Raw genomic sequence first — 13,101 nt, 5'->3', positions numbered from 1 at the left:
TGGGCGGTCCCCAGCGCGGCGCACGCTCGGCCCCGAGACCCGGGCGTGCCCCCCTGCGCAGTTGGGCTCGCCCGCCTTCCGGCGCGACTTCCGCCCCGCCCCTCCCGGCAGGAAGTGCGGGTGCCGAGACAGTCCGGCCACAGCCCCCTTGTCGTTGCTGTCGCTGCCGCCCGTATCCGTGCACGGCGGCCCCATCTCTCGGGTCCGGAGCCGGGTGAGTGGCTTTCGGCCCTGCACGGCGACACCGGCTCGCGGGCCTCTGCGCAGCGCTCCTGCGGCGGGGTCGGCCCGGCGGGCGGAGAGGGGTGCGGTGGAGGCCCAGGCGGCGCCCCGGGCTGCGAGTGGAGGGCCCGGGAATCTGCGGGGCGCGCGAAGCCGGGCGGGCAGACGCCTGGTGGGCGGCGGCCGGCCCTTGGGTGACTGCACACCCGATGTCCGCGGCGCGCGATCGGTCGGTCCGGCGGCTGCGAGGCACTGTCCGTGCCCCAGGTGAAGTCCAGGGAAGTAGCCGAGAAGCAGTCCCAGAGCGCGCGGCTGGCAAAGGCTCAGATGTCACGTGCCCCTAGAGCCGTAGCTCTTCCCTGTATCGCATATCTCGCAAAGACTTCGTCCATTCGTGGTGACTGAAGAAAAGGACAATTGAAAAGACTGTTGCATACAATCGTGAGCTCAGTGAAGTCGCCAGGCTCAGCCCTAGGAAGGAGAACTTAGTATTCCTGGCTGGGTCCGTGGTGAGAGGTAACAAGACCAAAAAAAAAAAGCCCAGGAGGTGGGAACTGTGTCCTGTGAAACGGAGACACTGGGGAGGCCGGCCTGGAGCAGAAGTATACCGCCTAGTTGGAAATGGGAGTAGGGGTGGGGGCTGGGCGTGTGTTCCGCCCTGGGTTAGATCCCCAGCACCGTGGTACAGTGCAGTGAGGGTATGTAGGTGAGGAAAGCCTGTCTATGGATGTTTTGACACGGAATAAAAAATTTTGTAAGAGGTCCTAGGAAATTATTCGGATTCTTCAATAAGAGCTAACACGAAAGCTGGTGTTTAGGGGAATTGTTGGGCAGCTTTTGCTCAAGATAGATTGGAAATGGCCGTTTGGTAAAAAGAGTCACAGGGTTTTAGATTTTGGTGGGCCTTTGTGAGGTTATTTCCTGAAACGCTTTGATTTTGTGATGGGGGAACTGATAATTTGACTAAGGTCACTTGGAATTCACACAGCACCGACTTACGGCTCAATCTCTGTAAGCCTGCAGCGGACCCCCCTAGACTTCATAACTAAGGGCACGGGCTTTTGTTTGCTCAAGCAGCGCTAAATGAACAGCTTCTGTGGTGGCTGTTTTTATGCTTTCATGAGACTGAGTTTGGACACCATGAACTATAACTTTTGAAGCACAGATCTCCAGGTTAGGATGGCCAAGGTTACGAAAGACAAGAGGATTCAGAGCTCCTAAATAAGGTTAGTTTTCCCATTCTCCCGAGCTTAGAAGACACCAGGTATTTAGAGATGAATTTCATCATACCCTGTTTACCAGCATCTTTGATTGGAATCTCACTTCACAAGTAGAAACAAAGGGAATTTCCACCCTCTGAAGGTGTTTGGTAGTTGAGTCTTCTGCAACAGATAATAGATTAATAGGGGAAAGACGTAAAATTCCCTGTGTGCAGGAAAACAGGGAGGTGAATGCTCAACCCAGTGAGGTTTAGCGGCTTAGCCTCTTTCAAAGGGGAGAGCGGAGTAGAAGGGGATGTGGACACTTCCAGAGGAAGAGTAACTGATTTTTAGGGGAGATAAATGAGCCTGAAGGATGGATAATAGCCTGTTTCTCTGGGTTCCGGGTGTGGTGTGGAGTGTAATCTTCTTTTCTGAGAATTTTGTTTGGTGAGATTGTAGGGCGAGGACCCCAGACAACTACCTTCCCATGGTTGAATAGAGGAACCTCAGAGAAAGCCCCTCCCTAAATGGGGTTTGCTGGTCCTTCAGTAGACGATAGGAAAGAAGGCTGGACCAGCTTTATAATGACCACGCATGAGGGTATGTGTGTGTGTGTGGGGGATTTTGTTTGTAACAGGAGCGAAACAGTATATTGGTTAACTAGTATTTATTAAGTACCTGCTATGTTCAAAATACTCTACTCATCCCTGCAATCCAAGGTGGAAAGGCAAAAGGCCATAAAAATGAATTTGTAAATTATAGGGCAATGTAGTATTACCCAGCAATAAAAAAGAATGGTCAAGGGCGTGGCTCAAGGGTAGAACTCCTGACTAGCATGCCTGAGCCCTAGGTTTGATCACCAGCATCACAAAATTTTAAAAAAATGAACCGCCGATAAACTTAACCTGGTAGATTGATGTTTGAGATTGGAGCTCACTGCGTAGCCTGGGCTGGCCTTGAACTCTCAATCCTCCTACCTCAGTTCCCTGAGTGCTAGAATTACAGGCATGTAGCGCTGCGGCCAACCTAACAAAACTGATTGGTTAATCCTGAAGTTACTATATTGGGTGAAAGAAGTCAGGCATATTAAGAGTATGTACTGCATAATTCCATTTATAAGAAGTGTAAAGACAGACAAAAGAGAAATCTGAACAGAGGTTGCCTATAGACGAGGACCCTTGATTTAGAGGGAACTTTCTGGAGTGATGTTAACGTTTGTAATTTACAGTAATTGGATCACATGGGTGTAAGTGTTCATAAAAATGTGTCATAATTTGTACATTTCCCAGCATATCGGGTTCACTGCAGTAAACCAAAAGGGTGGGAGTTCAGAGAATAGTTTACTTAGACTGGGATAATTTTAAAACCTGCAATAAGAAAGAAATGACAGTACCAGAATGGATCTGGTAAATGTTAAAGTACATATTGTAGGGGAAAAGCTTACCTGGCATTAAAAGTTTGGTTCTTTACAAGAAAAGAGTTGTAATATTGTGTTTATGGAACTGACTACTGATTTTTGCTTAAGTATGCCCCATAAAAAACAATTACGTGCAATTAAGTATATGACATTAATGTTGTGGAGCATTTTAACTTGATTATATACTAAATTCTCTTTATGATTGCTGTTTTCAGGCTGCCACTCCTGTATCTAGTCATTTGATCCTCTTAATTAGAACAAACGTTAATTAGTTTTGACTAGGAAGGGACCATGGGAATCCCTGAGAGAGTTGTAAAGATTCGGATCCATCTTGGTGAAGGTGAGAGTGAATAAAAAATGCCCTTTAGGTTTTAGTCCAAGAGCGTCCCTGCTTCTCTGTGTGAATAAATTCCTCCTCGAAGGGCCTCACCTCTGTCGCTTTCAGACTGCCTGCGCGTCCTGTCCTCGGGCCTCTCGGCCACCAGCCTGCCGTAGCTTGGCTAAAGCTTGGTCATGCCTGTGTTCTCAAAACCAGTTTCCTCATTTGTGAGAGGTACCCGGACACTACCAGTTTTTCAACCAGCACTTAAGAAAAACTCATCAAAGACAGCTTCCTCAGAAGCTGCAGTTAGGAAGCACGAAGCAGCGGCAGATCGGCCGAGACTCGGCCAGCTTGGGTTGGTGGCGATGGGATTGCTGCAGAAGGGGCGCCTCTTGCAGTTAAAAGGAACTCGTGGACGTGGACGCAAAATGAATAGGGGTTAACAATTTCCAGTCAGAAATAGAGAACTCTGGTCGAGTGTGGACTTGACTGTGGTCTCTTGAGCTTTCTCAAATTCTGTGGCGCTACTTCTGAAACAAGAGCATTGCCCTGTTTAACGTGAAAGCGGTCAAGGAGGCAGTGACATTGTGAGGGTACATAACAAATTGCTCCCAAACTTAGGACCTTAAGAAGGAGTGCACGGTGTTCAAGGGCCGGGTATTCAACGGCAGCTGTGTTTCTGGGTTGCTCCTGGTGTCATAGTCAGAACGCCAGCTGGGGCCGCCCCCGTGTGAAGGAGCACCAGCCTCTGAGACGCAGAGGAGCTGTGTTCGCCTGGCTCCAGGGGCAGCTGGCAGGAGGCAGGAGGCCTCAGCTAGCTCTTGCAGACTGAATGGCCAAAGGGAGAACAGAGCAGAAGCTGCGGTGTCTCATGACAGAGTCACACCTTCACTTCACAGTCTCCAGACCTTTCTGCTACTGGCGGGAGCTAAAGTGAGCTGGGGATCTGGCCTTCGCTGTGCCCTGGCATTTTCAAGCTGTGTCCTGCGCCTGAAGTTCTCTTTCAGTAGGCTAGACTGAGACCCAGGCGCCTTTTTTTAAACTCTGAGATAGCTGATGTGAAGCTAGCTACTGGGAAAGCCATTTGGAGGCAACAGCTTGCTAAGTTAAGATGCTGACATTTTAGGAGAAGGTTTCAAAAAGGAACGTTGAAGTCATAGTGGACAGAGTATGTTCCAGGAGCATCTTTCCCAGGCTTGGGAGAAAGCCAGATAAGCTACACGAAGTTCACAGGCAATCTCTGCTTGTTGTGATAATGCGGTCCACATTTGGATGTGCGTATTAGTGCTGCAGGTGGCTTAAAACGTTTAGATTATCAGCTAGGTGTGTTGTGGAGGAAGTAAGAGGTGTTTTTGCTGCTGTTGACGATAATTCATTACCTTATGTACAGATAGTTTCTTCCCTTCCTATGGTTCAAGGATAGGCTTGGGTATTTTTTAACACTTACAAGTTAAACATTAATAATTTCACATCCTAGGTCAAAGTTTCAAAGCAGAGTCATGCCTGAGAGGAAATTCCAGCCGGGCCGTTCCACCGCCGTTCCGAGTGCCGCCGGTGACTTGGGTGCGCGCCGTGCAGTCCTGTTCTTCAGTCATTTCCCTGGGCACTCAGAGTGGGTTTGAGAGCTCGGTTAGTGTAGGATCAGAAACTCGTGTTAGGTTATATTATAGTGTAAAAATTTTTTTAAAATGTTAAAATAACTAGAACAGTATGAAGTAGAAAATATACAAGTGGAGAAATATAGGAGACGAGCGGAACTTACTTAGTGTCCTTGGTCTTCGCTCCCTTCACTTGGAAGGCGGGTGGGTTTTATCTCCTGCACACGGTGTGTTCCGAGCACAGGTCACTGATAAATGGGAGTAGCTGTAAGCTGAGTAGACCTCGAATTCCCTGTACGCTCCTAAGGCAGACAGGTAGGGCAGGGCATTTTAACTGGAAAAATAGCAAGAACAACATGTACAAGGTAAAAAACCAAATGGAGCCCTGGGGGCATACCAGCAGTCCCGTGTTCCCAAAGAAATCACACGGTATGATCAGAAATACAGTCAATTTTTAAAAAAAACTGAGGACAGTAAAAGACATTGCCATTACTCCCCTGGCTTTGACGCACTTAGCACATCATTCTTGCCACTTTCCGCACTTGGGGAAGTCCTCTTTCCTGAGTGGCTTTAGTTCAGTGCCTGGAATTGCTTCAAGATGTTTCCCTTTCGTGTTCATCTTGACGTTGGGGAAGAGGCAGAAGTTAGCTGCAGGGTGCCAGCTCCTGTGAATAAGGTGGATGCGGACGCACCGTCATGGATTTATGAGCCTGCCTTTCTGCTGGACGCTGCCTGCGAGCAGCATTCTCTGTGTTTTTTATCACACCTCATAATGAAAGTCAGGAAAAAAACTCCAGAACTGCTTCGGAAAGTGGCAAGAACCACGGATGAGTGTGCTCGAGCCAAGGGGAGGGTTCCGAGGGGGATTGGTGGCAGCGTGTCTCTTCTGTAATAAACCTTTTAAATATCCACCGTCTGTTTCTAAGCACTGCGTGTACAGGGCAGCGACTGGCCGGAGACGAGGCAGTGGAGGCCGAGGTGGAGTGGACAGGGGCACAGAGGACTGGTGCGCCCGCCGGAGAGCCTGTCCTCCGGCCCTGGGAGAGGGAGGGGCCGCGGTGGTGAGAAGTGGGCTGATGAAGTTGCTGTGTGGAGCCACCTCTGGCGGCGCGGGAGGGGCGCTCTGAGGCACCAGGCGGCGAGGGCCTGGCTTGCAGGCCATAGAAGTGCTGCAGGCAGGAGGATCTGGTTTGGGCTGGTGCGGAGAGCTGAGGAAGTGAGCGCATCTGAGAAGCATTCAGGAGGCGGGCCTGACGCGGCAGGGAGAGGGGTGTGTGCAGATGGCTCCTGGCTTCTGGCTGGCGCGGGTGGGTGGCTGGCGGCTGGGGTGGTGAGCAGAAAGCTGGGGAAGCATAGGCGCGCCGTAAAGGGCTCAGCTCGCGGCCCGCTGCGTGGGGGGTGCCTGTGGGGTCCAGCGGAGGCTCTCCGGGGCAGCTGGACGTTCAAGTCAGGGCTGAAGGGTAAGGTCAGGCGTGGAGCTGCAGACGTGGGAGTCCCGTGCGCTGTCAGGACAGTGGGCGGACGAGCTCGCCAGGAAGCGGGGGAGAGCAGCTTTGCGCTGTGCGCTGCCAGGAGCTCGGCGAGGGGAGGTGAAGGTCCGGGGAGAAGGTAGGGTCAGCGTAGGGCGAGGAGAGCTGAGAGCGTGACCGGACCCCAGACTGGTCTGTCCGGCGTGGTGGCGTCCGGCAGTCAGTCCCCCATGAGTGTGAGGTCTTTGGGGGTGAGGCCTGTGGGGCTGTCTGTACCAGGGACAGTTCATTGCTAGTGTCCCTGGACACCAGTCAGGAGTGGTGCAGAGTCCAGAAAGAGAGAGAGGGATAAAATGGTGTCGAGTGCAGCGGAGAGGTCCGCAAGAGGTAGCGAGAGAAAGGGGCGCGGGGGCGGGGTGCTCTCCTCGGAGCGGGTGGGGGAGGCATTTCTCTGGGGGTCCCCTCGGCTGGGTGGGCTTGATAGAACTTTGCCTCACTTTTCTGGTGGGGTGTGTGTGTGTGTTTTCATATGCACATATACAAAAAGTTTTTTTTTTTTTTGCAGTGCTGGGGGTTGAATCGAGGGCCTGGCATGTGCTAGCTGAGCCCTGTGCCGCTGAGCGCTGTGCCGCTGAGCGCTGTGCCGCTGAGCTATGCCCCCCATCTAAAAACCTTCTAAAAGGAATTACAGCTGGGTGTGGTGGTCACCTGTAATTGCCACCTCCGTGGGAGGCTGAGGCACGAGGATCACAAGTTTGAGCCCAGCCTGGGCAATTTAAGACTTGTCTCAAAATAAAAAAAAAAAATAGGGCTGGGGATATAGCTCAGTGATAGTGTTCCTGTCCCTAAATTCAACCCCCCGTACCACAGAGGAAAAAGAAAAGAAATTGTGGTACTCTTACACGGGGCTTTGTCTGCTGTGTAACATTCTGATGAGGGCCTTCTAGCTCTTAGCTCTCGTCCAGCCGCAGATCTTTAAATGACTCCTTATAAATAGGATTTACTGATTGAGCTGATTCTTTCCCTCAGACTTACTCTAAATATATTCCAGAGTATTTAACACGGCAAACGGCTTATCCCACAGTTTTGGGAAGTGAGGACGGTGTGGCCCATGGGTAGAGCACACGCCCAGCGCCCGTGAGGCTCTGGCTTGGTCCCCTGCACCGAAAGATGAAGTCAGGTGTCTGCTAGCAGGCCATATTGTGTTTCTGGCTTAACGTTCAGCGTAAGCAAGGTCAAATATCACGCCAAGTTCCAGCGAGAAAAAACTAGCATTTATTCTAGACACGAGCTTGGGGTGCAAGGAGCTGGCATCCTGGGAGTGAGGACGCGGCCGAGCCCGCCGCGCGGCACCCGGACGGAAGTGCTGTGCAGATGAGAGAAGAACGGTGTGTGCGCACCTAGCAAGCCAGGCCCCGGCTTAGTGCTGCCCAGGTGGGCTCTGCTTTCCCCACACCACCCTCCGTGTGGGTGATTCGCCAGGACTCACAGAGCTCACGGACACTGCTGTGCTTCCAGGTGTGCTTTGTGACGTGAAAGGAGTGAGGTTAAAATCAGCCAAGCAAGGGGCTGCACGGGGCGGAGCCCAGGAGGCTCCTGAGCGGAGCTGCAGTGCCCCCCTGATGCCAGGCAGCCCTCACTTCCTGACGACAGGCAGAGTATTGCCGGCAGAGAAACCCAGCTGACCTCTGAGTGCAGCGTGCTCCTGGACGTCGTCACGTAGCTCGGTCACCTGCCCTCTGATGGACCCGGCCACGCTGCTGCTGCTGCTGCGTGAGCGAACATGGTCAGGCTCTCTGCTGTGAGCCAGGGCTGTAGGGACCAGGCAGGGCCTTCCTGAGCGGTGGCAAGGGCCAGACCGTCTGTCTCATAGGGCAGGTGTGAAGCCGGAAGACATCAGATCGGAGAGTGAATCTGGGCTTCGTGGGTTTTCAGAGGTGGTATGTAGCGATGGTGGAGCTGGATTTGAACTCAGGTGTCCTAACTCTGAAGCTGATGGTGCTTTTGTTCTGTTTACAGGCTTGCGTCATCTAACCCTAGGGCTGCGTGCTGAGAAGGGCACTGTGGTACCCCCGCTGCTGTGCAAGCGCCGCATGGTGCTTGCACAGTGCAGGACACGGGAGCCGGCCGCACGGCCGGCGGACGCCACCCTGCACCAGCTCAGAGGTTACGTGGCGCGTGGCTGTGTCCACACTGCTCCGAACTGCAGGTGGACAGTGGCGCGGAGGGCGTCGCTCTGAGGATTAGAGGACGGGTGGCCTGCGGCAGTGTGGGAGGCCCCGGAGTGATGGGGAGGGTGAGAGTGCAGACAGTGGGTGTTGAACTGCTGTTCTGAAACTTTTGTCAAGGGAAGGGGGAGCTGAAGGCATAGCCGGGAGATGCGGGCCGGCGCCAAGCATGGGCTGTGCAGACGCAGGCGTTTGCCCGTGCTCCCCGCTGGCCCATGGCGTGAGGGCGCCCCTCGCCGCGCTGCGGGGCTCGTGCTGCATGGCTGCGAGTGAGCAGGGACGAGGAGTCCCTCCTGATCCGATCCTGAGGAGGAGTGGGAGGAGCTGGAACCGAGGGTCCGCTTTGAGCCTTTCTGTGGGGGGCCCTGTGCCCTCAGAGGAAAACAGTAAACGCCGCTGTTGTTAGGCATTTTAAATTCATTAAAATCCAGCCCATGAAATTTGGGAGAAAATAAATCATTCTCTATTTTGTTTTTAAATCTTTCAGAGCTCTGCTGCTTTCCTAGCCACCGTGGTCAGACTGGAAGTAAAGTGCGCCTGTGTGTTTACTCCTGCCCAGTTGAAGCAGCTCTTCCGTAGGAGGATATTTCTGTTCACTAGGGTGTTACGCGTTCTCTTTTTACCTCATGTTTTAGGCATCCTTTTCTTTTTTCTTTGAACTCCAGAACTCAACCACCATCATGTCGAGCAAAAAAGCGAAGACCAAGACCACCAAGAAGCGCCCTCAGCGCGCGACGTCCAACGTGTTCGCCATGTTCGACCAGTCACAGATTCAGGAGTTCAAGGAGGCCTTCAACATGATCGACCAGAACAGAGACGGCTTCATCGACAAGGAGGACCTGCATGACATGCTGGCTTCGCTGGGTAACTTTCACGTTCTTTTTTTTTGTCTTTTTGAGACAGGGTCTGGCTATGCAGTTCAGCTTGGCCTGGTGCTCATTTTGTAGCCCAGCCTGGTCTCAAACTCGCAGTGATCCTCCTGCCTCAGCCTCCCAAGTGCTGGGATTACAGGTGTGTGCCACCACGCCTGGCACTCACGTTCTTTACATACTTTTCCCCAGAAATAATAATCCCACTTTCTGTGAATCCTGCTGTTGGCACAGAGGGTAGGGAGAGATTTCTGGGCTGCTGGCATGAATGAGGGCAGAGCCTGCAGGGCTGTGAACAGACTTGGCCCGGTGGGCTTTCGTCTCTCTTCGTTGAACATCTTGTATTAGGTTGTACAGAGGTGCAAGGCATTTGGGACAGCTGTCGAGCAAAGTACTATAGCAGGTTTTCAAATGACAAATACGGCCAAAGTACAGTGTAGTTTATAAAGGCTGAAGCCAGGCTGTAAACCGCAGGTGACGGTAATAAGCCATAATGGCTGCCTGGGAGGGAGGGCAGCGTTACCAGGAAGAGAACACAGGGAGAAGACTTTCCCAAGATTACTTTTTTATAATTAAAGAAAATAGAGCGGGTGTAATGTTTACCACTGTGATCCCAGCTGTCCAGGAGGCTGAGACGGGAAGATGGAGAGGTCCGGGCCTGCTGGGCAACTCTGCGACACCCTGTCTAAAAAGTCAGTAGGGCTCGGGATGGAGCTGAGTGATACAGTTTTTGCCTGTTACGCACAAGGCCCTACACTGACCCCAGCAGTGGGAGGGGGGCACAGGTGCAGGGTGGGAAGTGCACATTGACTGCCCTTTATTTTGGGTATATAAGTATTCATGTTAATATAATTGGCTGCTTGATTTTAAAAATTTATTATTTTTTGTGGTACTGAGGACCGAACCCAGGGCTTTTGCAGTAGGCTGCATCCTCAGCCTTTCTAAAGTTGGAGGCACAGTTGCCCAGGTAGAACTAGTGACCCTCCTGCCTCATCCTCCCAGAGTGCTGGGATCACAGGGTTTCATCGTTGTGCCCAGGTTGTTATGATCTTAAAAGGGAAGAGGAAAGGAAGGCCTGTGTGTTTCGCCCAGAATCAGTGTTTTACATCTGGGTGCAGAGGAAGAGCGGCGGGCAGAGGAGTCCTGAGAGGCCCACGCTTGGGCAGAGGTGCAGAGGGCTGGGGTGGCCTGTGTGAGGCTCTGCACTCGGCTGTTCAGCTTGATAACTGGCGGAAAGGACAACTAGGGCCAGAGGGGACACAGTCTCAAGAGCTAGCTTTGCTCCTCTGCCTTGTCATTTTTTTCTCTTGACATTGTTTTCAAAAGTTTCCAGTTTACAAAAAGTTAAAAGAATAGCATAGTAAACACCCATAGGAGTGACTGAAATACATGTTTCAGTTTTTCTTTAAAAAAGTTTTTTGGAATAAAAGAAATTGCCATTAAGCCCCCCCAAGTTTCCCCGAAGCCACTTCAAATACACTTACCCATTTTCCTTGCCACTTTCCGAAGCGTTTCTAGAAGTCCTCTCTGTGACTGAGGTGTGATCAAAGCTGCGGTGAAGGCTGCCGCCGAGGGCCGCCCAGCAGAAAGGTGGCTCATGAGAACATGATGCTGCGCCCTCGTCCCCCTTTCTCAGATCTGACGCTGGGACTTCTGAGCCCTCCCCAAAGTCAGGACGCAAAGGGAAGTGTCTTGAGTTCATCTGGGACATCAAGGCAGCCAGGACAGCTCAGCTGAAGACACTCACGAGAGGAATTCCACAGCTGCCTCAGAAAGGGCAAGAAGGCGGGGAGAAGGGTGCCCAAAGCGAGGGAGAGCATTTTAGGGAGGGTTAATGGCAACGAGTGTTTTACTATAATCTAAAAATAAATTTTACGTTGGCTTTATTTCTCCATCATACCTCCTGTGCCCTTTACCCATAGTCACAAGTTGTCAGCACTTTTTTTTTTGTTTTTTTTCTGGTACCAGGAATCGAACTCACGACCTCTCGCTTGCCAGGCAGGCGCTGTGTCGCCGAGCTAAGTCCCCAGCCCCTCAGCATCTTGTTTATAGCATTCCCTTTATTTGAGGAGAGCGAATCAGGGTGCTTGCCCAGACCTGCTGGCATGCCGCGTGGGGATCTCTGAGGCGTCCGCATCCAGACCAGCTGCCCTGTAGCTCGGGTGAGCCTGCCGAAGGCAGCGCGAGGAAAGTCGGAGGCCTTCGCCGCGCTCCAGAGATGGAAGTCGGTCCGCTGCTCGCGCAAGTCAGTGCTCAACAAGTGTTCGTTTGAGGAAGGGGCCGCCTTGGGCCTTCTCGCTGGGGGAACCTTCTCGTTACATATTCACCTCTCGGTCAGCACACGCCGCCTCCCGCCCTGAGTCCGTGGTGCTTCGCCTAGGCCCATCCGGGTTAAATTCCTTTCTCTTTTACCCGACTTTTCCTTTGAGGCCTTTGGATTACGGTTCCCCACCCTTTCCCACAGAATAGTGTTGTGAGAGAATTGGGTTAAATGTGCAAATGAAAAAGCGGATCTTTGATCTTTTCACTATTTTCACTTACTCGGTGACTCTGAAGAACTGTCTGCTTGGTCTTTGTAGTTTCCGCTAAAGTCCCGGGAGTGACCCAAACACAGGAACTCTTGCTTCCGCGTCTGACCACCGGCAGCACTTACGGCGGGGGGCAGTTTGGAGAGGCTTCCTTGGGTGTGAGCGTCTGACAGCTGCCTGTCCTGGGGACTCAGGCGTGACGTTGGCGGGGGGACACCCTAACCCGGCCTTTTCACAGATTAAACAGAGGAAACCAGGGACGGGGCAGCCCTGAACGCAGAGCCTGGAGTCCTGGGCTGAGGCCCAGCTCGGGAGGCCTTGAAGCCAGCAGGGGTGCCGGGGTCGGAGTCGTGTTTCAGACCCTCGCAGCACCGCGGGCTTCTTTGCTCGCCCCTAGCTGGATGGTCGGGGGTTCTGCTGGCTCCTGGGGAGAACGGGGTGCATTGCGCTGCGAAGGATTCCAGTTGGAACCGCCCAGTGACTCCCCTTTGCAGACCCTGCCCCCCGTTTCCTCCTGTCTCCTCCACATATGGCCCAAAGACCTGGGGCCCCTGGGGCCCCGGAGCCGGCTCAGGAGTGCAGTGTTGGAAATGGCAGTAGTTAGGCTTTCAGATAATCGCTGTTTAAAAGACTCGCCTGGTGGACATTTAATGTCCACACTCGCAGTTCAAATAGCGTGGTATTTCTGCTCACAGTTGTTTATTTTCTTTTATTATTTTTATGTTCTTTATTTTTTGCTGCTGGGGAAGGAACCCAGGGCCTCACACATGCAAGGCAAATGCTATACCCCTGAACCGTACCCAGGCCCCAGATTGCCTTTGTATAATGATGCATCAAGGATTTCAAGTTGGGGATGTAGCTCAGCAGCACAGTCCTGAGTTCGATTCCCAGTACCAAAAAAAAAAAATTTCAAGTTGTTAAAATTCCTCATTGCTCAAATGTTCTATTCTTTTTCACTTCTGGTGGCAAGAGAAGCTAAGCAGTCTTAGCTCTGAGCTGTCCCGGCCCCTTCACCCGGTCTCCGTGGAAGTTACTGAACCGTTGAGAAGGCGTGGGGGCCGGGGCCGCCCGCTCAGTGCCCGCCCTTGCTGTTGCCTGCAGGGAAGAACCCCACCGACGCCTACCTGGACGCCATGATGAACGAGGCGCCGGGCCCCATCAACTTCACCATGTTCCTCACCATGTTTGGGGAGAAGCTCAACGGCACGGACCCCGAGGACGTCATCCGGAACGCCTTCGCCTGCTT

At 52.5% G+C, this 13,101-nt stretch overlaps 1 protein-coding gene across 1 annotated transcript in view; it reads left to right on the top strand.

The window, feature by feature from the left end:
- Nucleotides 1–84: 84 nt before the first annotated feature.
- LOC102015580 (myosin regulatory light chain 12B) overlaps nucleotides 85–13,101 on the top strand; it is a 14,240-nt gene continuing 1,223 nt past the window's right edge. Inside the window, exons 1-3 of the mRNA XM_005372655.2 lie at nucleotides 85–214; nucleotides 9,124–9,322; nucleotides 12,957–13,099. Of these exons, the coding sequence (XP_005372712.1) occupies nucleotides 9,139–9,322; nucleotides 12,957–13,099 (327 nt within the window). The 5' untranslated portion in view covers nucleotides 85–214; nucleotides 9,124–9,138. The remainder of the gene's footprint in view (nucleotides 215–9,123; nucleotides 9,323–12,956; nucleotides 13,100–13,101) is intronic.

This window comes from Chinchilla lanigera, unplaced genomic scaffold (assembly GCF_000276665.1).
Source record: "Chinchilla lanigera isolate Chin_1 unplaced genomic scaffold, ChiLan1.0 scaffold00001, whole genome shotgun sequence".
Classification (NCBI taxonomy): domain Eukaryota; kingdom Metazoa; phylum Chordata; class Mammalia; order Rodentia; family Chinchillidae; genus Chinchilla; species Chinchilla lanigera.
Note: the sequence above shows the minus strand (reverse complement) of the source record. Positions and strands in the feature narration are given on the sequence as shown.